The sequence below is a fragment of the Erinaceus europaeus genome, chromosome 18, assembly GCF_950295315.1.
Source record: "Erinaceus europaeus chromosome 18, mEriEur2.1, whole genome shotgun sequence".
Taxonomy (NCBI): Eukaryota; Metazoa; Chordata; class Mammalia; order Eulipotyphla; family Erinaceidae; genus Erinaceus; species Erinaceus europaeus.
The window spans coordinates 30,610,594-30,634,252 of record NC_080179.1 but is presented as its reverse complement, the minus strand read 5'-3'; the positions used below and the strand labels follow the sequence as shown (position 1 = coordinate 30,634,252).

The window sequence follows — 23,659 nt, the reverse complement described above, 5'->3', positions numbered from 1 at the left end:
TACCAGTAATATGCTTCTTTTTCCCCTTTTTTAAGGACCCAAAACGTCATTTGGAGGAACATGTGGATGTGCTTATGACTTCGAATATTGTCCAGTGTTTGGCAGCTATGTTGGATACTGTCGTATTTAAATAAAGCAATGCAAAAAGCTATCAGCGATACTTTCACTGTATATTTCTCTGTTGTTCCTAGTACTCAAAGTCAAGGGACCTCTGAAGGTGTGTTTGGTTAAATCTAAGACATCTGGCATCATTTGCAACACTGTAACACCTTCAGTCTCTCTTGTGCAATTACTTCTGTTTCATTAGTCAGGGTCTTTACAGATTTCAAAATTGTATAAGAATACATCAAAGTGGATAAATTTTGTTAAGATCCCATTTGATATTTGAAGAAATCAGTAACACAAATATATTTTGATTGTTGCCTACAAAATAAAATACATTTACAATCTATGTCTCTTGAGGTCTTTTTGCACTGGTTGGATTTGCTAGGTAGCGTTTAACAGTGCTCTAAAAATTTCACACAAAGGTGTTTCCCTTTACATTTTAAGATCTTATCGTGCATAAAGTATCCATGTGATAACAAAACTGTACAAAAGTAAAATGATTGGTATTCATGTGACTACTTCATTAGTCATTAATGTAGAAAGAATGTTGACATGTTAGTAAAAGTTTATCATAGTAGTATACTTAATATCTTTATTCTTTTTCCTTTTTGTTGCCCTTGTTTATCTTTGTTGTTGTTATTGGTGTCATTGTTGGATAGGACAGAGAGAAATCGAGAGGGGGAGAGAGACACCTGCAGACCCGCTTCACCACCTGTGAAGCAACCCCCTACAGGTGGGGAGCTGGGGCCTCCAACCAAGACTCTTATGCTGGTCCTTGCACTTTGCGCCCCGTGCGCTTAACCCGCTGCGCTACTGCCCGGCTCCCACTTAATATCTTTTTTAAAAGACTTTTTAATATTTATTATTTATTCCCTTTTGTTGCCCTTGTTTTATTGTTGTAGTTATTATTGTTGTTATTGATGTCATTGTTAGATAGGACAGAGAGAGATGGGGAAGACAGAGGGGGGAGAAAAAGACACCTGCAGACCTGCTTCACCGCTTGTGAAGCAACTCCCCTGCATGTGGGGAGCCGGGGGCTGGAACCGGGATTCTGATGCTGGTCCTTGGGCTTTGTGCCACGTGCTCTTAACCCGCTGCACTACCGCCCGATTCCCAGTATACTTAATATCTTAATTAATTATACTTTTAGGTCTTAAGAGAAACTTAAGGGAGTCAGTTTTAATTTTTAAGTGTATATTCTACCAACAGTGTTGGGATTGTCTGGGAGTTGTCTGTTCAGCCAAGACAGTCATAGAAAGTATGTAGTGTTTTCAAATTGAGAGAAGCCACGATGTGAGTTTAATATCATTAGCACATAAGCAGTAGTTTTTGTTTGTTTTGTCTTTTGCCTCCAGGGTTATCCCCTGCTCCTGGAGGCTATTTTTTCCCCATTTTTGTTGCCCTTATTGTTGTTGTTATTGTTGCCACTGATACTGTTGTTGGGTAGGACAGAGAGAAATCAAGGGAGAGGGGGAGAGAAAGACACCTACAGACCTGCTTCACCATTTATGAAGTGGTCCCCAGGCAGATGGGGAACCCGGGGCTTGAACCAGGATCCATACGCTAATCCTTGTACTTTGTTCATGTGCACTTAACCTGCTGCGCTACCACCGGCCCCCAAGCAATAATTTTATTATTGATTTTCTTTGTTTCCAAATTAACTTGTAAGTGTCCAGTTTTCTGATTAAAACAATAAAAATTTAATGGCCATTTTCCTAGATGACTGTCTCAATCTGCTACTTACCTGATGTCATAAATAACTACCTCACTAATACATTGTGTAGCACTATATTAGGTAAACCAGGGGATACAGAGAAATGTGGGGACAAAATTTAATATTTTCTGTACCCTTTGTGAAAATATGATAATCATGTTTCTAAGAATTCATTAAAGGAGGATTTTACTTGGAAACTTAGAATTTAGATTTATCCTTTACTAGAGGTGATATGAGTGATGTGGTTGACCCAATTAGTGAATTAGACTCTTATTGGTTGTCTAATGAAGTACCAGAAACTGAAAATGGAAATGACTTGAACTCTCACTATATTTCAGACTTTGGTTTTCAGTGAGGGGGAATAAGTATTCTGAGCATGACTCTTATTTTTTTTTAAATGCAGTGATAGTGTATTCTGTAAGATATGTAATATATATTATTTGTTGGGATCACAGCAGCTAATAAAAGTGTAATGGAACATATTAGATGTTTCCCTATTAATTTAAACTTGTGTGTTGGCTAGCTTTTTTGAATACATGATTTTCTCCTTTACCTACATAAGGCTCTATGATTTCACAAGTCTTGTTCATCAGAGCTAATCATTGTTTTTTCATACAACACACCTTTAGACGGCCTTATTCTATTTGCAACATCCAGCTTGAAAATATTTGTTTTTCCCATTTCCATTCTGACAAGTCTTATAAAATGTCTGCCTTTCACTTTTATTTGTCCACCTCATCTTCCTGGATGACCCATAACTACACACCACTTTTTCCCAGTTTTTTCCATCACTTAGAGATGTCCCCAGTTTCAACACCTTATCTGAATCCCTCCTAGCAAAATTCTGTATTTTCTTTGTATTTGGAGTCAACTGAAACCAGGATGCCTTAAGAGGAGGTTCAGTGAGCACCTTTATGGCAACCTGTTCAGGTTCAAGTAGACATTAATCATAAGCTTAGTAGACCTTTTCAGGAGTGTGTGTGTGTGTGAGAGAGAGAGAGACAGATATGAGCTTACATAAACATCTACTCATGCAGCATAAAAGCAGCAGTAAGTCATCTTGCATGCCGCTAGTTTGGATATGTTCTTATTTTCCAGCTATACTGATGACACCTTTCAACAATCTTCCTGGACCAGGAACCCATTCTACAAAACAAAAATTCCCACTTAGGTCTGACTTGGTGAAAAATTATGGCTTAGTGCATTTAAAGTTGTAGAAGCCCTGCTCTATAGTACAGATGATATTAAGGAGAACCTTAATTTTACTTCCTGTGAATACAGAAATTTAAAAAATTCTTTAGGCAGGCAGTCAGAATCTAGTGGTGGTAACTTTAAATGCATGCACATTTCTCTTTTAATTCTTTAAAAACTAAGGAAGGCACACTACCTTTTCTATTGTCTAACATTTCGTTTTAATGTTCATTTGAAAAAAAGTCAATTTAGGGTGTTGAGAATAACAGACTCAAAAAGAGCCCAGAAGGTGTCTGCTTTTCACTACACGCTTAAGGGTTAGGGTCCCACTGAGGAAGGAAGGGAAGTAACCCTGGAACCCATGAAGGAAAAGGCACTCTGACTCTGAGACAAGGAACTTAATGAATGGAGAATGCAAGAGTGGCCAAAATAAGGCCAAAGCCTCCCAGGAGAAATGGTGGTGGAAGGTAATGGGCAGTAAATCCAAGTTTCACATAGCTTTAAAGCTAAGTTCCTTCCCTATCCTCCCCAAAATGTCAACTGCTAAGGCCCTGCTTGTTTATGAAGCTTCCCAGCCAGGAACTTACTTACTTTTGAAAGAAGAAATGGATCTAAGTATACTTTTTCTCCCAGAAAACTGACTCGGCTTGAGTCTGATAAATCTGGTCATCAACCTGTCCAGCCTAGGGCCTCCTGCTCTGAGTCTTGCTTCAGGCACCTGGTTGGAGGTCACAGCTGGTGCCCTCTGCAGCCAGGGCTCCCAAAAAGGCCTCAGTCATGGCTCAACCCCTACCTCACCGCTCACACCTAGGCACAGCTCTTAGTACAAGCTCCCTAACCTTTGGTTAAATCTGGTTAACCTTTACCTGATCATGCCCAAGGTCTACACAATGTCTCCAACGTAGCTATCAAGTTGCTAGCACCCAGCCAGGACTGCACGCTTTCTAGGTACAGGCTCCACAGATCCGGAGGTGCCAGGTAGAGCCTCCTTCACGGAAAGTGCTCCTGGGGTCCGTGCCAGACCCTCATTCTCCAGAGTAGGGGATGCTTCTCTGTAACGCCAGGATGCTAGAGTTTTTTTTTTGTTTTGTTTTGTTTTGTTTTGTTTTTTCACTCTGACTTCTCGGCCAGGTCGGCTGGTTGGGGTCTCAAGGAGGTTGGCCTCTCCCGCTGCCAGCCCTGGTGTTGTCCCCCATCCTCCCCACCTTCCCGTGCAAGGTGTGCGCCAGCTCGCAGGGTCGCGCTGAGCTCCATAGTCGCGCTACTTCTCATTTCCGTGAGATTCCGCATCCTGGGAAAGCCGCCACAGGGCAAACTGGCGGGTTCCAGCCTCACGAAATAGCATGGAGGTAGATCTGCTGTTCTTGGCCCTTTGGTCCAAACAGAGGACTGGACTTCTCTTTCTACATCTACCTTAGGGTCACTTTGGACCTCGTTCTTTTTATTTGTGCCAACATCCTTAAATTGATTCTTTTAAAAATTCCTTGTTAGATTCTACCTCTTAAAAATTACTGTCATGGATTCTCCTCCCCCACCCCACCCTCACACATTATATAAAGGAGAGAGAAACCTTAAGTAATTATCACGCCTTGATACCACTTCCATTCTCTCTCCCCAAACCAGTGCCTCTGGAAAACCCATTTGCACCATGACTCAAACCTCTCTTCCTAGCAGGCTTTTGAGCCTGCCATCAAGCCAGTACCTCAGAGAGAAGCAGTGCAGTGGGATGCTAGGGATGCATGGTGCCTGCCCCCAGTTAGATGCTCTTCATATAAATCTGTAACCAAGATCGCTGATAAAATATTTAGTAAAAACCTTGTAGACATCACTGCAGATACATTAAGGCACTTCAGCCCGAAAGCTTATGATTATTTCAAAACTTAAAAAGGAGATAATAGATTGCCACTGTTTCTGTGCTTAACCAAGAAACTGAACCTTCCTGAGGTGGGTGGATGGGTGGGTGACTTGCTGCTTTTTTGTCCCCATGCACCCCATCTCTGTGTCTCTGTCACAGTGATTTATTTCTGTAGTTTAAAAGGTGTTTGGGGAGGGGTGGGAGAACCGAGGACATGAAGGACTTATTCACAAAGGACTGGTTCAGGTGTTGTGTGTTTCTATATTAACTGGAAAAGACAGACTCTGGAACTTTTTCAGGGCGAGAAGAGGCCACCGGCTCGCGCTTTGTATACTTTGCACTTGAAATCGTTACATTCAACTGAATATTTGGCTCATTCAGACCCGAAAAGTCTCCTAGCATCGTTGAATTCCCTCCTCCGCCCCTCAGCTTGAAAGGGGGAGGGGGGAAGGTAGGAAAATGTTTGGTAAATTGCATGTCTTTGAATCTTCCTAAAGCAGTGGCCACAAAGCTTAAAGGTGACACAACAGTACTCACACAAAACCAACACACATTCCCCACCCCCCAAGCCAACAATAAAACATCCCCTTCAATTTGCCATGATCGTTGCGACCAGGAGCCAGGTGATTATCCTAATTAATGTCTATCTAATTAAATTACTGTCAGCAGTTAACCAATGGCAGGAGCCGTTTCATCGGCTGCACAAGCAGCAAGATCAAAAGTGAGCCTTTTCTGATTGCTGCATAGTGTCAATTGGCCAATCTCTTCTCCCAGGGAAAAAAAAAAGTAAATCAAACCTTTGAGAAGCATTTGCTGGTTGAAGTGCTTTCTGTCTAGTAAGGGGGGGGGGGTCTGTGGATTTCTAGTTTATGATAAATAGGACTTTAAAAACCAGGGACAGGAGGGCGAGTGTTAAGGTTCTAGAGCTATGCAGCTGGAGCACTGCCTTTCTCCTTCTATCATGCTCTCCAAGAAATTTCTCAATGTGAGCAGCAGCTACCCACATTCAGGAGGATCTGAGCTTGTCTTGCACGATCATCCCATTATCTCGACCACTGACAACCTGGAGAGAAGTTCACCTTTGAAAAAAATTACCAGGGGGATGACGAACCAGTCAGATACAGACAATTTTCCTGACTCCAAGGACTCACCAGGGGACGTCCAGAGAAGTAAACTCTCTCCTGTCTTGGACGGGGTCTCTGAGCTTCGTCACAGTTTCGATGGCTCTGCTGCAGATCGCTACCTCCTCTCTCAGTCCAGCCAGCCACAATCTGCGGCCACTGCTCCCAGTGCCATGTTCCCGTACCCCGGCCAGCATGGACCAGCGCACCCCGCCTTCTCCATCGGCAGCCCTAGCCGCTACATGGCCCACCACCCGGTCATCACCAACGGAGCTTACAACAGCCTGCTGTCCAACTCCTCGCCGCAGGGTTACCCTGCGGCTGGCTACCCCTACCCACAGCAGTACGGCCACTCGTATCAAGGAGCCCCGTTCTACCAGTTCTCTTCCACGCAGCCGGGGCTAGTGCCCGGCAAGGCTCAGGTATACCTGTGCAACAGGCCCCTTTGGCTGAAATTTCACCGGCACCAAACGGAGATGATCATCACCAAGCAGGGAAGGTAATGGTACATTCTTGGCTGCCGCTACTCCAGGCACGACCTGGGGATGAGAGCACCCGGCTTATGACTGCGGCGGCAGCGACGATTTGGGGTCGGGAGTGGGGTGGAAGGCGCTTGGGCGAGACCCAGAATTGGCTGGTTTGCGAAAAGGGGGAAGGGAGTGGGATAGCCTTCGCGGTGGTGTTGGAGATAGAGGAATCCTACTTTAGGAAGTGGTCGGAGGACTAGTCAGTGGCCAGAAGAAGGCGAGAGAGGGAGCGCACCAGCCGACAGCTGGGCGTAGGGAGAGACAAATTAGCGCCGGGCTGCACAGACGAGCGGAGACGAAGGTCGCCAACCTTGCTCTGCACCTGGGCAGCAATACCTACCGGCTACCCACTCGAGGTCACCCGCGAGTCTCTCCCACGTCAGCCCTATTTTCCTCCCCCACGACCCCTTTTGTAACCCAGCAAACATTCGCTTATCGACGCTGCGGGAACAAGTTTTGCTTTGCTATCTGGCGCCTCGCTTCTTGAATTTAATCTTTTAACATCTATCTCCCCCCCCCTGTCCCCCCTCCTTTAATTTAAATAGGCGCATGTTTCCTTTTTTAAGTTTTAACATTTCTGGTCTCGATCCCACGGCTCATTACAATATTTTTGTGGATGTGATTTTGGCGGATCCCAATCACTGGAGGTTTCAAGGAGGCAAATGGGTTCCTTGCGGCAAAGCGGACACCAATGTGCAAGGCAAGTCCTTCCAATTAACACGTTTTCCTGACACTTATTTAGGTGAGAATGATTAATTAAAGCCTTTGTGGACTGGCTCGAGCGACTTTTAAAACGATCGGCCAATGACTTCTAAAAGGAAACGAGGGGGTAGGGGGGACAGACTGAGCTAGAGAAGGGGGAGGATTATGCAAAAGCTATTTTAATCATTCCCAGTTAATAGGAAGAAAGTATGGCCTTAAATAAATAATAAAAAAAAAAGCTAATGGGCCTCACAGTAGAATAAGGTGTGTGTGTGTGTCCTACATGAAGAGGAGTTGGAACTGGGCAGTGCCAGGGGCATATGTAAACAGCATATTTCTTTCTCTAGGAAATCGGGTCTATATGCATCCTGATTCCCCCAACACGGGGGCTCATTGGATGCGCCAAGAAATTTCTTTTGGAAAATTAAAACTTACAAATAACAAAGGAGCTTCAAACAACAATGGGCAGGTCAGTGGTTCAACCCTCACTTCTCTCTCTCTCTCTCTCACTCACTCTCACACACACACACACACACACCACACTCTCTACCATCCAGTTCATCAGTTTAAATCAGCATGAGAAGCTAGATACATGTCTCTTTCTTTCATTAAAAAGATTTTTAATTTTTTTATTTCCTTCCTCCAAAATTATGTTCAATAATCTACAAAGCTCGTCTCCTTAACTCCTCCCCATTCCGATTTCCTGATTCCCCCCCCCCAACAAATACTTGATTTATTTCAAGTCGTCAACCCAAAGAATCAGCAGTTTGAAAAATCTTTGTTCTTCCTTTGGGGAAGACTAGGACAGGGATACAAAGGTGTGGGTGGTAGGCATGCATTTTTTTCTCCGGGATTGGGGGGATTTTTGAACCCAGAGGAGGACTGGTTTTCCTGCTAGTTATCCAGGAGCAGGGCGAATCCCACCTCCAGTCCGCGGAGGCTGTGGGCTCCGTGCAGCCTCCCAGCCCTGCGGGCGAGCAGCCCTGAGTACTTTCACCGACTTAACACCCACACTCCCTCCCCTTTCTCTCCGCGGGACAGATGGTGGTTTTACAGTCCTTGCACAAGTACCAGCCCCGCCTGCATGTGGTTGAAGTGAACGAGGATGGCACTGAGGACACCAGCCAGCCCGGCCGCGTTCAGACATTCACATTCCCCGAGACCCAATTCATCGCCGTCACCGCTTACCAAAACACAGATGTAAGGAAGTGGGGGGACTAGGCACTTGGCGGGTGGCATTCGCCAATACCATTAACCCCCCACTCCCACCCCCCACCCCCAAACCACCCCAGCATGCACCCAACACCAGCAACAGCTGGCCCTACCGAGTTTTAAGCAAAGAGCTAGCCTGCTGGACACTCTAAATACCAAGAATGTAGGGAACGCTTCTCCATTGCAGGTCACTCGGGCCAGCTTTGAGGAACCTAGTATTTCTAGAGCCTCGAGAAGTGTAGTCCTCAAACTATACTTAAGTCTCTCTCTGTGTTTTATAAAACCTTATCTTTTAAAAAATAAGCAGATTTCCCTCTGCATTTTATTCTTGACAAGCTTTGGCATTATCTAAAAAATGTTTAAAGTTTCAAGAACTGATGACTGAAGTAAACAATGTTTGGGAGCGATCAAAAGAACACACAATTTTATTGGTGACTTGGACCTCTTCAGATTTATAAGTTTGCAAAAAAGTTACTTTACTGCTAATTGTTTTGACCACAAGAAGCAATGGTGCTTGAAAAGAAAACAGTAGAAATGAAAAACACCTTTTATTATAAATCAAAATTCGTTTTATGATGTAATTTGTGATTATCCAGGCTATGAAGTAGAAGCCATTAACTGATATATTAACACAGGCAATATTTGGTGAAGAATTTAAGTTCCCATTAAAATTTTTGAATATCCTATTATAACATGTATTTTTATTTATTAAGTGGTTTAGACCCTAAGAGAACTGAAAGTAATTCTTTAGTTTTAATTATCACTATTTTAAACATCATATCTTTCGTGATGTTCTTTCTTCCTCTCCTCCACCCCCTCAAACTTTTTAAGTTTAAAAAAACTTTACTATTAATTAAATTATAAATTATATGTACGTATATACTGGCAGATTATATATTCTTAAACAGTCAGTTCTACTATGCAGTCTGAGATCATATTAATCTTTATTTCTCTTTTCTAGATTACACAACTGAAAATAGACCACAACCCCTTTGCAAAAGGATTTCGGGACAATTATGATACGTAAGTAATTTCCCACTTTCCTTCTCAAAGGAGTTGTGCCATAGGTCAAAGGTAGATTGTTATGTACAAGGCTTCTGGTGACTAGAGTGTTGTGAAGACAGTTGTTTTTGTGGTTACCTTTCCTTTATTTGCTAGCTCCCCCTTTCTGTGATGACCTTTAGTCTTGATATTGCTGTGGTTTTTGGCCAAACGTTTCCTCTGCCCATTTTTAGCTTTCTTATGAATTACAAAGTTGTTGGTGGGTCTGTGGGGCTGGCTGCTGGTTGGCTGGCTGGTTGGCTGGCTGGCTGGGGAAGCTGCCCTGGTTCCTGGGTGCTGGAGTTGTATGTGTTGCTGCAGATGCTCAGCTCAGATTGTCTGTGTCTGAAACCGCCTGATTCTGCCTGAAAGTGCATGTGGCTCTGGCAGTTGTTACAGTCTCTTTGGCATATGTGACTTTTATTTACCCATCTCCAAGTTTTGTGAAATAGCTTTTCATTTGCAAGTTTACTATGGCCTGAAAAAAATGTGCACCCACCACAGGCTAGTTCACAAGCAGAGCTGCTGTTATGGTCCTTTCAGATTTTGGGAAGGACCCAGCTGCTACTGCTGTATATTATTCGTACGCTTCAAAAGAAAACTCTCTGTGACATTGATTAAATTTTCAGAGAAAGAGAAAAGTGATTGCTTCTATTCCATTTCAGTTAGATATCAACTTTCTCCCCCCTGATATTTTGAAATAAAATCACTGCTATCACTACCTATAATTATATGGGCTTCTTTCAAAGATAGTCCAAAAGAAAGAAGCCCCATCAACACAATTAATCATAATAAAAATTTGTCAACTCTAGACCTCACAGTCTAAAGGAGTGGCTTGGACCCAGCACAGTGGGAAGTGTGTGGCCCAGGAGACCAGAGATATTGGTCTCTATACTGGGGGGTCTTGTAGAGTTTGAGCTTTTAATTCTGTTGTGAACATCTGTTCCAAAGCATTTTATTTTGCACAAATCAATTTGGTAATCCCATATGGGTTGGGACCTGGATGGGCATCTAAACTGTATCTTTTGCAGACTGCTTTTTTCCCCTTTTAAAAATATTGTGGTGGGGTAAACCTTGCTAGTTATGTTCCCTTCCTGCCTCTTTCTACTTTTCTTATTTGAAACTGGAAGTAAGTTCTAGGAGAATTTTCAGTAAGCAGATGGACCTGAGCAGCTGCAGCATAACCCTCACCTGCCCCTCCTCTGGCTGATTTATGTTGAAAAAGCCATTGCTCTATGATTCTTAAATCACAATGGATTTTTTCATAAAAAGCATTTTTAGAAACTATACAAATAAATACTATAGTTACACCTTAGCTTTTAAGGGCATATAGTATAGGGTAAAATGCTCTGTGCCACCCCCTTCCTCTTTTATGTTGGCTATTTGGGTTTGCCTCACTTTGGAGAAACAGGCAGAGCAATAAGAGTTCAGATGGACTAAGGGACTGTTTAGGATTTACCAGGGAATATTGTCCCTAAAGAATTAAGGCCTGACAAGACTGAGGCTCTCTTTCAAAAACAGTCTGTTGATTAAAGATTAAAACATTTACATGTGAGCTAAATAAAAAAGGAGGCATGTGTGTATTTGTATGAGAAAACATAACAGTCTTGTTCTAATCTCTGGTCCCCTCTCAATTCTATTTTTTTTTTTTTGGTTGGGCGTAAGGCCTGAAGTTAATGTTTGATTATTTTATCTGAATAATCCTTAATACAAACTGTGATTGGGCATGGAATTTAACCTTGTCTCAGTTTCTTTATCTGTAAAGTGGGATAACTGTGGTACAATGAGGATTTGTGATGGCTAAATATATTCCTGTCTGTGCTGTCCTAGACCACAGCTCCTGACCCACAGTCAAGGCGCATAATGGTCAGTAATAATTAGTGGGAATCTGTTTAGGAAGGTTGATAAATGTACTGTAAAAGTTTGTGCAACTAAGGGCTTTTGCTTTTTATCCAGTAAGGGATGAAAAGTTGAGGACAGAGTAACAATACTTTTACTTTGGTATTTTCTTGACTGATGACTTTGTTTTCAATTGGTAGGGCTTGTTTGTATTGGTAGAGTTGGTGGGTCAAAGGTTCACACAGGGGGAACAATAGACAATGGAGACTTTCAGCAGCATTAGGTCTAACAATAAGGGTCAAGGCCAGTCTTAGTAATTCCGTGGATACACCTCAAGTGTGCAAAACGTAAGAAAATAGTTGCAAAGGGCAGAGGAGTGGGTACCTTGCCTAGAAAATTCGCTCTGAAACTCATTTTAGAGGAAAGGCCTACCGGGCTGATAACACCTTTGTCTCTAGGTAAATCTAAATTTACCTTCAAGTGTGTGGGATGAGAATTCCCGCGCTGTTCCTGTCTAGGCCTCTGTACACTTGGTGAGAGCGCCAGAAGAGACTGAAGCCTCCCTCTGATGTGTGTCTCGCTCATGTCCTGCCGTTAGCCAGGCGGGTCGCTGGCCCACGGTGCAGGCCTGTGACCCCGGGCCTGGGTCTGTCCGGACCAGGATGGCGAGTCAGGTCGCAGAAGGCGAGTTTGGGGGGTGACCAGAGGCAGAGGCGGCCTTCTCCTCTGTCCGTCCGCCCCCTAGGGCCTCCGCGCCACCCCCTCGGTTCTCTCTCTCTCCTTCCCTCGCAGGATCTACACGGGCTGCGACATGGACCGCCTGACCCCTTCGCCCAATGACTCCCCACGCTCGCAGATCGTGCCCGGGGCCCGCTACGCCATGGCCGGCTCTTTCCTGCAGGACCAGTTTGTGAGCAACTACGCCAAGGCCCGCTTCCATCCGGGCGCGGGCGCGGGCCCCGGGCCGGGGACGGACCGCAGCGTGCCGCACACCAACGGGCTGCTGTCGCCACAGCAGGCCGAGGACCCAGGCGCGCCTTCGCCGCAGCGCTGGTTCGTGACGCCGGCCAACAACCGGCTGGACTTTGCCGCCTCGGCCTACGACACCGCCACGGACTTCGCGGGCAACGCGGCCACGCTGCTGTCGTACGCTGCGGCCGGCGTCAAGGCGCTGCCACTGCAGGCCGCGGGCTGCACTGGCCGCCCGCTGGGCTACTACGCCGACCCGTCGGGCTGGGGCGCGCGGAGCCCCCCGCAGTACTGCGGCGCCAAGTCGGGCTCCGTGCTGCCCTGCTGGCCCAACAGCGCCGCGGCCGCCGCGCGCATGGCCGGGGCCAACCCCTACCTGGGCGAGGAGGCCGAGGGCCTGGCTGCCGAGCGCTCGCCCCTGCCGCCCGGGGCCGCGGACGACGCCAAGCCCAAGGACCTGTCCGACTCCAGCTGGATCGAGACGCCCTCCTCCATCAAGTCCATCGACTCGAGCGACTCGGGGATTTATGAGCAGGCCAAGCGGAGGCGGATCTCGCCCGCCGACACGCCGGTGTCCGAGAGCTCATCCCCGCTCAAGAGCGAGGTGCTGGCCCAGCGGGACTGCGAGAAGAACTGCGCCAAGGACATAGGCGGCTACTACGGCTTCTACTCGCACAGCTAGGCCGCCCCGGCCGGCCGCCTGCCCCGCGCCCCGCGCGGCCCGGACCCCTGCCAGCCCCTCGCAGCTCTCCCCCGCCCCCGCCCCGCGCCCCGCACCCCGCGCCCCACCGTGAGCATCCCCCAGGTTTGATTTGACCCCTGACCGTCTTCAGCAAATAAGGATACGTCTCCCAGTGTGATTTTAACTTTGTTTATGGTTATTATTTTTATTTTGCACAGCAGTTTCTGCAGTTAGCGCACCGACCTTCAACTTTGCTATAAACCTTTTGGTTTTCCTACTTACTGTCCTCCAGTTCTATTCCTAACAGCCCTCCCTCCCCTTCGTCTTTTTCTTGCCTCCTCCTTCTCCACCTCGGCCTCCTCCTCCTCCTCCTCCTCCTCCTCCTCCTCCTCCTCCTCCTCCTCCTCCTCCTCCTCCTCCTCCTCCTCCTCCTCCTCCTCCTCTTTCTCCTAAGGAAACTCTTCAACTGTAGGAGACCTGGACAGTCCAGTCAGGCCGCAGCGATTCTGACTGGCCAAACCTCGGCCTCCCCATTATACCGTAGGATGTTGACTCTAGAACCTGGACCCATCCAGCGCATTCTTTCTTATCTCCGAGTGGAAGGATGGATGGATGGTAGGGATGTTAATAATTTTAGTGGAACAAAGCCTGTGAAATGACTGTATATAGTGTTAATTTACTGTAACGAATGGCTAGTTTTTATTCTCTTCGTCAAGGCACAAAACCAGTTCATGCTTAGCCTTTTCATTAACCTTTTTTCCCTTTCTTTGCCTTTTTTTTTTCTTTTTTACTCTAACCTATGCCCCCTTTCCTTAAATGTTCTGTGAGGCAATATTCTAAGAGGCTCTGGAAAAGTGAACTACTTGATAATAATGGTTTCCTCACTTCTCGACTCTGCATGAAATAATTACTCTATGCCCTAATGCACACAATTAGCTAAGGAGACTCTGACCAAACACCTGTAAAGCATAGGTGTCTGTTAGTAGGCAAGTTAGTTAAGCGGCATGATGCCTGCAAAGTAAAGTTATCAGGAGTTGTATGTTCCTCTCCCCAGTATCTTCCTTCTAATAGAATAGCTCGACATCAGCAATATTATTTTGCCTTATTTGTTTTCCCCAAAGTGCCAAATCCATTACTGGTCTGTGCAGGTGCCAAATATGCTGACAAAACTGTTTCTGAATATCTTTTCAGTCTCCCCATCCACCTTTCTATGCTGTAAATCTTTGTAATGAATATTCTACTAATGATATAGATGACTGAACTGTTGGTAATTATAGTGTAGTCTAGTGAAGATGAACTGTGTGAGTTGTATATTTTATCGCATTTTAGTTTTTGAAAACGACTCCCCCACCACTTAGAAACAGCTGAAATTTGACTTCTTTGGGGAAACACTAGCATTAATGCAAGTAAGATGGACTTTTCCCACTCTAAGGCTTGTTATATTTGCTAAGGAGTATCAATCCCCCTGGAAATAGATTAGTAGGATTTCTAATGTTGTGTAGCAAACCTATACTTTTTGTATTTTAAAATTAATGTGAATTATGCATCATACACAATATTCAATCTAGACTCCAGTCCATGGGGGGGATTTTTTCCTAAAAGGAATTCAGGGTCTAAACGTGTGTATATTTTGCCTCTTCTGTAAATCTAATGTTGTGATTTTTATATTTGTTTCGTTTTGTCTGTGAACTGAATAATTTATATAAGTACACACTTCATTGAGAAACGTTTTGTTTTTTGCTCGTTTGTATTGTCTGTGTATAACAAAAATAAATCTGGTAAAACACTATGATGTTTGAAAGCAGTTTACAGTTTTGAAAATGATGATTATAGGTGATTGCTTTTAAGGGTTAAGGAAGAGTAAATAGCAGGTTCTCACTCCAATATAGGGTGATCTATTTCATGGGAGCCATGTCCCATTCCCCCCTTAAATTTGCTTTATAGTACTACCAGTAATTACTTTTTTTTTTTCTGACTTAGAATATTTTATTCTGAGTCAAGTCACTTTATTACACTCCCCCCCCCCCAATGTATACACGCCCTCATCATATGGATTCTTGGTTTTCACTGAAGTTGGAAATAATGCGAGCAAGGGAAAACGTTTTCAATAAGGAATTAAGACTTTCTTTAAATTTAAGAAACTAAGGCGGGGGGGCTTTGGGTAAGAGTAGGAAGTAATTTAAACGCTTGTAAAAATAGGCTGTTGTCCCCAGCTTTAGGCAGATGTAGAAAATTCCGGTCTCTAAATACAAGGCCTTGGAGGCGAGTGGCGAATCTGTAAATGTAAACACAGAATGGCCTACATTTCTTGAGAGCAGTGAACTTCTTGAGTTGATGATTTCGGGCGGAATTGGGTGGGGCTGAGGTGGGGGAAGGAGCTGTGGAACAAACTCGGGAAAGGTAGGCTTTTAAGCACTGAATTAGAACACTTGCTTTGAGAAGTATGGGGGTGGGCGACCAATCAGTCCACCACGTGGAGCCCAGTGCCAATCCTCTCCAAGTCATATCCTCATACCTTAAGAACAAATGCAGAAATGTGGATATTCCTACTGGGGCTGGCCGCTACGTTTTCGTAAAGGAATGCACAAGATTCCGCTTTTACCTCCTGGGAAAGCAATATTTGTACTTTTGGAGAGAGAGAGAGACACGGAGAGAGATAGAGAGAGATCCAGGGGAGAGGAGAAAAAATAGTTCAACTTTCTTGCTTAGTTTAGGCGAGCCTCAGATTCAGAGGCTACCTCTACCATCACTTGTACCCCCTTTTTGCACTTTGACAGATGCAAAGGGCCGTGAAAGTTGCAATTGAAATGAAAATTAGAAGGGGGACAAAACCGATTTGCCTTCCCTGGACAATTTCACCACTAGACGGCGTTCTGCTGAATTTTGTCTGCCACATAGAAAAGTGATGACTGATATCCTTTGTGTTTCTCTCTCCTTTCCCACACCTAAGAGCTAAACAAGAGGACGAAAAGCACAAAACCACGAAGCCTGTATAGCGAGTGAAGCCACACAATGCGCTCTTGAATCACCCATGGGTCCAAGCTCCTGAGGCCCCGCAGCTGCGGGTGTGTGGGGGGTGTGTGGGTGTGGGTGTGTGTGGGGGTGGGGAGCCCGGAGCGCACATGCCCTAGCTAGGGGCGCGAGGGTGGGGGAGCCAGGCCTGGCGGCGGGAACTTGCTCTGTCCCGCCCGCTGCCCTCGGGTCAGTCGCCACGCTCTTAGGAGTCATGTCATGTGCGGAGAGGAAGCGTGGAGACGCCGAAGATAGATTTCACAGGAACGTAGTGCCCTGTACTGAAAAGACGCACTTTACTGCTATTAGGAAGTACGTTCAAAAACCCGGGAGGTCGTTCCCTTGCAGTTCTGCCACCATCTGCTGTGTGGACTGAGTCAGCGTGAGGTAAATTTGCAGCTCCGCGCGCCTCTCGAAGGCAGCAGTGTGTTTTCCTGTCCATTGCAAGCATAATCATTTCTCCTTGCTTCCAAGTCTTGGGCGTCTAGTGAAGTGACACTGTCTGTGTCTGAGACGTTGCTGCTCGTCCTTGGAAATGAAGAGTTTGGATTTGGGAGCGTCTCTGGGAACCAACGTTCGCCTCTAGGGCTAGACTTCAGGCTTCCCCTCCCCTCCAACCTATCTTCCCCTCTAAATGTCCCTGGCTCTGGGTAAGGACGAAGAAGGTGGCCAAATGTCCCAGGAAGATGTAGCCTTTCTCCCACCCCTAGTTGTCAGAAGTGTATTTTCAACAGTCTACTTGCGAAAAGGAAAAGGAAAAAGAGGGCAATTTAAACAAATTGCTGGCACTTTATTCTGGCTCCTGCCTTCCCACCACTCTCACCCGCGCCATCTTAGCTCACCACCTCCCGCCTGGGGCTGAGCGCCGCCGCCGCTGGGCCTGAGATGTTCTGAGTCTCGGTGCCGGCCACCCCCGCGCAGTGTGGACTGGAGGGAGCTCAGAGCGCGCTGCCATTTGGGGCTGCGGCTGCAAGCGCCTAGTTGCAGATTCGGTCTAGTTGTCGCTGCCCAGGTCGAAGCTGGGCCGGGCCTAGGGCTGCTCTGATCCCAGACCAGCCGCTTTGGGGTCTGCTGGAGCTGGGCAGGGGTGGTGCTGCTCGGAGCCTGGTCCCCAGGGCGCCGCCAGTCTGGGCAGGGTGCTCCATTGCCTTGGGGCAGGAGGGTGCGTGGCCAGGGCCTGGTGATTGCGGCCTTGGGGCCAGTCTGGGCATCAGGGCCAGGGGGCCAGGACGAGAGCCCAGACTTGGGTTCAGGCCTGGGCCACACGGTAGATGGGCTCGACCATTCAACACCCTTTCCGCATCTTGAAAGTCACAGAAAACCATTTTTTATGCCTAAGACATTAAACAATTTCCCCAAAATATGATAGTTTTTCAATCTCTGAGACTGACTTTAATATCACTCAAGTTCTTAACATAGACTAATTTAGGATTTTTAGGGCTTTCTAAACCCTCTCACCACCTGCAGCTACTTTAAAAAAAATATGATTCCCACGGCTAAAAATCTTTGGGTTTCACCTGTATTGTGCTACTAAGTATCTCTTTCTCAGGAAAGCTTTCTAAAAGATACAATACTTCTTGTTCAGGTTGCAGGCTAGAACGAAGCCTTGCTGAGGAGAGGTCACTGATTTTCCTGGAGAATTTTAAGTTTTAGCTAATGGTATTTGGGCAATATGTGTTTGTAAGTATTTTTTTTTTAAATATAGTATTCAGCCTGTCCTTTGGCGTAGCTTTAAAAACTATTTTTTAATGTTTATTTATTTTCTTTTTTTGCCCTTGTTGTTTTATTGTTGTAGTTATTATTGTTGGATAGGACAGAGAAATCCAGAGAGGAGGGGAAGACAGAAAAGGGGAGAGAAAGACACCTGCAGACCTGCTTCACTGCCTGTGAAGCAATTCCCCTGCAGGTGGGGAGCCGGGGGCTGGAACCAGGATCCTTACTCCAGTCCTTGGGCTTTGCGCCACTTGCGCTTAACCCGCTGCGTTACCGCCCGACTTCCTAAAAACTATTTTAAAATGTGTATTAGTTTTTTAAAACTATTTTTAAAATATTTATTTATTTTCCCTTTTGTTGCCCCCCCCTTTTTTTAATTGCTGTTATTGATGTTGTCGTTGTTAGATAGGACAGAGAGAAATGGAGAGAGGAGGGGAAGACAGGGGCAGAGAAAGATAGACACCTGCAGACATGCCTGTGAAAATGTGTATTAGTTTTATCATGTATGCATTCTAACCTTGGGTTATAACCTTTGTTATCCTGTGTGATAACAAATCAATCTAGAGCCTCAAAAGAAAGCAATAATCATTATTTTTAGATAACAAAATCAGCAGAACCATTCCTTTAAAAGGTAGCTAAGATTTTTAAAGCAAGTCTAACCTATATGACTAACAGAAGCTAATCTTAGATGACTACAAAGGCAAGATACACTTTTGAACAATCTTTTTTTTTTTTCCACCAGAACAAAATAAAAGACTTTTAGGGAAGGTAGAAAGGCATTAGGCAAAATTATAGGCATTGCATTGTATTTTGATTAATTCAGTTGCTTTCACATTTGTGCCTTAGTGATGTGTGTCTTCTGTGAGTACAGTCTTTAGTTTGTGAGTTAGGTTGCAACATATTTAAAAACATTCGTTTGAGAGAAAACCCCACTGCTTTCACAATATACTAAACTTGATGGTGTACAAGCCACTGGTCTCATCTGAGCTGATTATATCTGCCTTGCATGTATTTTACACCCACAGTATGGTTTGCAGTGGTGTTCAAGGCATGGCGTGAAAAATTTGATTTGAATAGTTCCATTAAAGCTATGAAAAAAAAATAGCTTACTAGACTTTCTAGTGATAGCTTCCCCTCTTGCTATGCTAACTCTGAACTAAATATGTGATCTAGTATTAGGAACATGGCATTTAGAAGACCCTTGCTGATAATATTTAATTTAATAAACATACTAACTGTGACATTATTAATGCAATGAAGATTGTACCACAAGCTGATTCAGGTTGTTTGACCTGTAACTTATCACTATATTCTTTATAAACATATCCTATGGTTTTTAACTTGAATTTTATATTAAAATTATTTTGGATTTCAACTTTTAAAAAATGCTGTCAGCACTCATTTTATTTACATAGAATTAATACTTCGGTGTGTTGACATACCTTTTGTGCAGTGACAGTAGGGATTTCGGAGGGGACAGCATCTCTAGGATATGCCGGTGATCAGCTTAGCCATTGTTTTTAATTTGTTCCAGTACTGCAAAAAAAAAAGCAAGAATATAATTTTAACTTTAAGTTTTGCAGCTAGGGTTATATTTAGATACATGTATATGTATGTGCATATATGTCTGTATACATACACACATATATAATAATTATAATAGGTTTTTAAGAAATGACATATAAAATGAAATTTCTACTTGGAAAAAGGCAAATCTTGTTTATATTATGCTTAGTGTTTATAATACTTTTCATTAAGTTTTTGCTTTAGTTCACATTAACAAAAGTGTTCTTTATGGCGAAAAAGTCTTCATTACAGTCTTATTTCAAGTTCCTAAAAGAGAAAAAAAAAAGTCAAAATATTATTCTGATACCGTAGGATCTTCCTAGCTCACATTTCAACTTTTTTTTTTTTTTTTTTGCCTCCAGGATGATTGCTGGGGCTTGGTGCCTGCACCACGAATCCATTGCTCCTGGAGGCCATTTTTCCCATTTTATTGCCCTTGTTGTTGTTGGACAGGAAGAAATTGAGAAAGGAGGGGACGACATAGATACCTGCAGACCTGCTTCATCACTTGTGAAGTGCCACCCCTCCCCCCGCTGGGGGTGGGGAGCTTGGGGGGCAAGAGGCTGGAACTGGGGTCCTCATGCCAGTCCTTGCGCTTCACGCCATGCGTGCTTAACCTGTGGCACTACTGCCCGGCCCCCTACATTTCAACTTTTAAGATGGATTTGTCTTTACTTTGTCATTTGCTGGTATGAAAGGGAATTTTTCAATCTTAGGATAACTCAGAAGCAATTTTTTGGTTCTCAGTTAATTCAGTTTTATCTTAAAAGTTCAAATTTAGCAAAGCACATGTTCCCTTGTTCATGCCAAGTGTGATAAAAACTAGTTGAAAATAAAACCATTGCAAACAAGTAGAACACTGCATTTCACTGCATACTATACAAATCACATCATTTCTAGGCCTGATGTCATTGCCTACTGGGCTGCCATTTGTAGGCACAAGTAAGGTTGCTTTAAAAAAATTTGATAGAAGTATTACTGTTTCAGATGTATGTGCTTGAATTGTGTGTCTATTTTAAGTATCCCCTTTGAATAGCTATATGCACACCAGTGAGAATTCAAACATTTGCCATCTTCTATCAACAAAAGATGACTCTTTTTCAGACTGTATTTTTCTCCCTCTGCACTAGGAGATATCTTCTGTGATTGTATATAAAGTATGAGTGAGCAAAATCATTTCTTTCCCTATGTATTATAGACAGTTAAGACTTGTTAAATTATAGCTTTTTTAAGTTTGATCTTTGTATCTGTATTAAGCTGTCATATAGATCATAAACAGTAAACATATATTAGGTCTAATATCCTTATATTTCAATGACTGTAGAATACATGCATGTTATATAGACTCAGTTTAGGTGATTTGCAACTAATGATGACATTTATAAAAACTTTTCATTTATTATATAGATTTACATTATTTTGAATGCTTTGCTCAACTGGGAATTTAATAAAGGCCAAATAATTATTCCTAATTACAATATTTCAAAGATAACTAGTACTTTTATAACCTGATGTGTCTTTGAATTAAACATTTATAATCTTGGGTATAATTTTATCAAATAATAGCAATATTTACTATTCAGCATCTACCTTTGAGAAAACACAGCTACCATCAGAATTTATGCTTTCACAGTTTGCTTATCATTGAATGCTTTATATTTTGTTAAATAAAATTTCTCTTTTTTCTACCTTTGTCTTAATTTACTATTTCTTTTTAACAATTATCTTCTAAGTAATTATTAGAACTCATTCACCTTTGGGGTTTGCTCTCTTAATTTATGTTTACATTCTGCTTTGTTCCTGTGGAGAAAGTCAAAGAAACATAATGACTTCCTCCTCAACAAATTTGTTCTTTCCTCCTTCAACTCTGCTGTCTCACTGACACTCATTTTGCCCTTGTTGACTCTCTTGCCAACAACTTTTTTTTAACATATTCTTTTTTCCTCCTCTTTCTCATGCTACCACTTTGAACCTGACTCTTTATAAAAATTCATCAGTTTGTTTATTTCAGGTCAAAATTTTATGCTTTCCCCAAAAGCAGTTGTAAAATTTTCTGGACATTATCAGATACAACATGTCATTTTATTGAACATCTCAGTCTTTAAATTTTGGGCTTTCCCAATGCATTTCTTAATATTCACCTTATTATGTTGGCCATTTTTGAAGTTGTGAAAATATGACTTAATATTTTTGTCACTTATTTGATACTTCTCTTTTCTTTTTTTAGCCCTAACATCCTTAGTTCTGTAAGGCTTTCCACTCATCCCTGTTTTCTTTTGTACTTAAAACCCATCTTTCAATGCTTTCTTTGATCCTTTTCAATTTGGCTTTCTCATTTGCACAGACACTAAAATCTTACTACATTTACTAGTGTGCTCTTAACCAACCAAATGACCTTATAAAAACAACATTTTTTCCCTTTTAGCTAATTACACTGTTAATTTGATTAGCCTAGAAAGTCCCAAGTTTCCTTATATACTTCTGAATTTTATTATTTCTTTCCTAGAATGGGAGAATATATTTATTTGTTAGCAAAATAGAGTATGTCATTTAATAGCCTGCTTGACTATATGATATAGAGGATATTTGGCCATAAAGACTGTGAGATTATTCTTTTCTTTTTCTTTCTTTTTTTTTTTTTTGGTCAAGCCATTTTTTATTTCTGATTAATAGTGATTAAGATTGTAAGATTACAGGATGTAGTTCCACATCATACCTGCTACCAAAGTTCTCTGCCTCTCCTCTTCCAGTGATAAGCACCACAATAATTCTCACAAAGCCTTAGAGGTAGTTTGCTTACTTGTGGAGTTTTTTTTTTTAAGTTTTTGCATTTTAGTTCTCTAGATTCCACATATAAATGAAATAATCTAGCAGCAACAAATGCTTGAAAGGTTGTAGGGCCAAAGGAACCCTCCTTCACTGTTGGTGGGAATGTAAATTGGTCCAACCTCTGTGGAGAGCAGTCTGGAGAACTCTCCGAAGGCTAGAAATGGACCTACCCTATGATCCTACAATTCCTCTCCTGGGGATATATCCTAAGGAACCCAACACACCCATTCAAAAAGATCTGTGTACACATATGTTCTTAGCAGCACAATTTGTAATAGCCCAAACCTGGAAGCAACCCAGGTGTCCAACAACAGATGAGTGGCTGAGCAAGTTGTGGTATATATATATAATGGAGTACTACTCAGCTATTAAAAATGGTGATTTCACCGTTTTTAGCCCATCTTGGATGGAGCTTAAAGAAATCATGTTAAGTGAAATAAGTCAGAAACCGAAGGATGAATATGGGATGATCTCTCACTATCTGGCAGAAGTTGAAAAACAAGATCAGAAGAGAAAACACAAGTAGAACCTGAACTGGAGCTGGTGTATTGCACCAAAGTGAAAGACTCTGGGGTGCTTTGAGGGGGGCAGGGAAGAGTACAGGTCCAAAAAGGATAACAGGGGACCTAGTGGGGGTTGTATTGTTATGTGGAAAACTGAGAAATGTTTTGCATCTACAAACTATTGTATTTACTGTTGAATGTAAAACATTAATTCCCCAATAAAGAAATTAAAAACATAAAAATAAAAAATAAAGAAAGAAAAGAAATAAAAAAGGAAATAATCTGACAGTTGTCTTTTCTTTTTCTTTTTTTTTTTAATATTTATTTATTCCCTTTTGTTGCCCTTGTAGTTTTATTGCTGTAGTTATTATTGTTGTAATTGTTGTTGGATAGGAAAGAGAGAAATGGAGGGAGGAAGGGAAGATAGAGAGGAGAGAAAGAAAGACACCTGCAGACTTGTCTCACCACCTGCGAAGCTCCCCTGCAGGTGGGGAGCCAGAGGCTGTAACCGGGATCCTTAAGCTAGGCCCTTGCGCTTTGTGCCATTTGCGCTTAACCTGCTGTGCTACCGCCCGACTTCCCTTAAATCTTTATTTATTTCATTTTATTATTTTTAAAATGTATTTTCCCTTTTGTTGCCCTTGTTGTTTTATTGTTGTAGTTATTATTGTTGTTGTTATTGATGCCGTTGTTGTTGGATAGGACTGAGAGAAATGGAGAGAGGAAGGGAAGAGAGAGGGAGAAAGAAAGATAGACACCTGCAGACCTGCTTCACTACCTGTGAAGTGACTCCCCTGCAGGTGGGGAGCCAGGGGCTGGAACTGGGATCCTTATGCCGGTCCTTGCGCTTTGTGTAATGTGCACTTAACCTGCTGCTCTACCTCCCACTCCCAAATCTTTATTTATTGAATAGACAGCCAGAAATTGAGAGGGAAGGTGGTTATAGAAAGAGAGAGAGGCAGAGAGACACCTGCAACACTGCTTCACCAAACTTGGAGCTTTCCCCCTGTAGGTAGGGACTAGGGACTCGAACCAGGCTCCTTGTGCACTGTAATATTTGTGCTTAACCAGGTGTGCC

General features: G+C 43.3%; 2 protein-coding genes across 2 annotated transcripts in view; both read left to right on the top strand.

The window, feature by feature from the left end:
• Positions 1-451, top strand: part of PSMD14 (proteasome 26S subunit, non-ATPase 14) — a 109,253-nt gene extending 108,802 nt beyond the window's left edge. Inside the window, exon 12 of the mRNA XM_016188448.2 lies at positions 36-451. Within this exon, the coding sequence (XP_016043934.1) occupies positions 36-134 (99 nt within the window). The 3' untranslated portion in view covers positions 135-451. The remainder of the gene's footprint in view (positions 1-35) is intronic.
• A 5,167-nt stretch (positions 452-5,618) lies between these two features.
• TBR1 (T-box brain transcription factor 1) lies at positions 5,619-13,334 on the top strand. The gene is made up of 6 exons (XM_007523775.2): positions 5,619-6,485; positions 7,059-7,213; positions 7,563-7,684; positions 8,257-8,415; positions 9,389-9,450; positions 12,100-13,334. The coding sequence occupies exons 1-6, from the start codon at positions 5,794-5,796 to the stop codon at positions 12,956-12,958; spliced, it is 2,049 nt and encodes a 682-aa protein (XP_007523837.1). The 5' UTR covers positions 5,619-5,793; the 3' UTR covers positions 12,959-13,334.
• The last annotated feature ends 10,325 nt before the right edge of the window (positions 13,335-23,659 follow it).

Bases quoted from the DNA above. Each gene is read 5' to 3' on its own strand.
- TBR1 (XM_007523775.2), top strand. From the start codon at position 5,794: ATGCAGCTGGAGCACTGCCTTTCTCCTTCTATCATGCTCTCCAAGAAA. The intron at 7,214-7,562 runs GCAAGTCCTTCC...TTCTTTCTCTAG, and splicing joins AGCGGACACCAATGTGCAAG to GAAATCGGGTCTATATGCAT. The intron at 9,451-12,099 runs GTAAGTAATTTC...CTTCCCTCGCAG, and splicing joins TTTCGGGACAATTATGATAC to GATCTACACGGGCTGCGACA.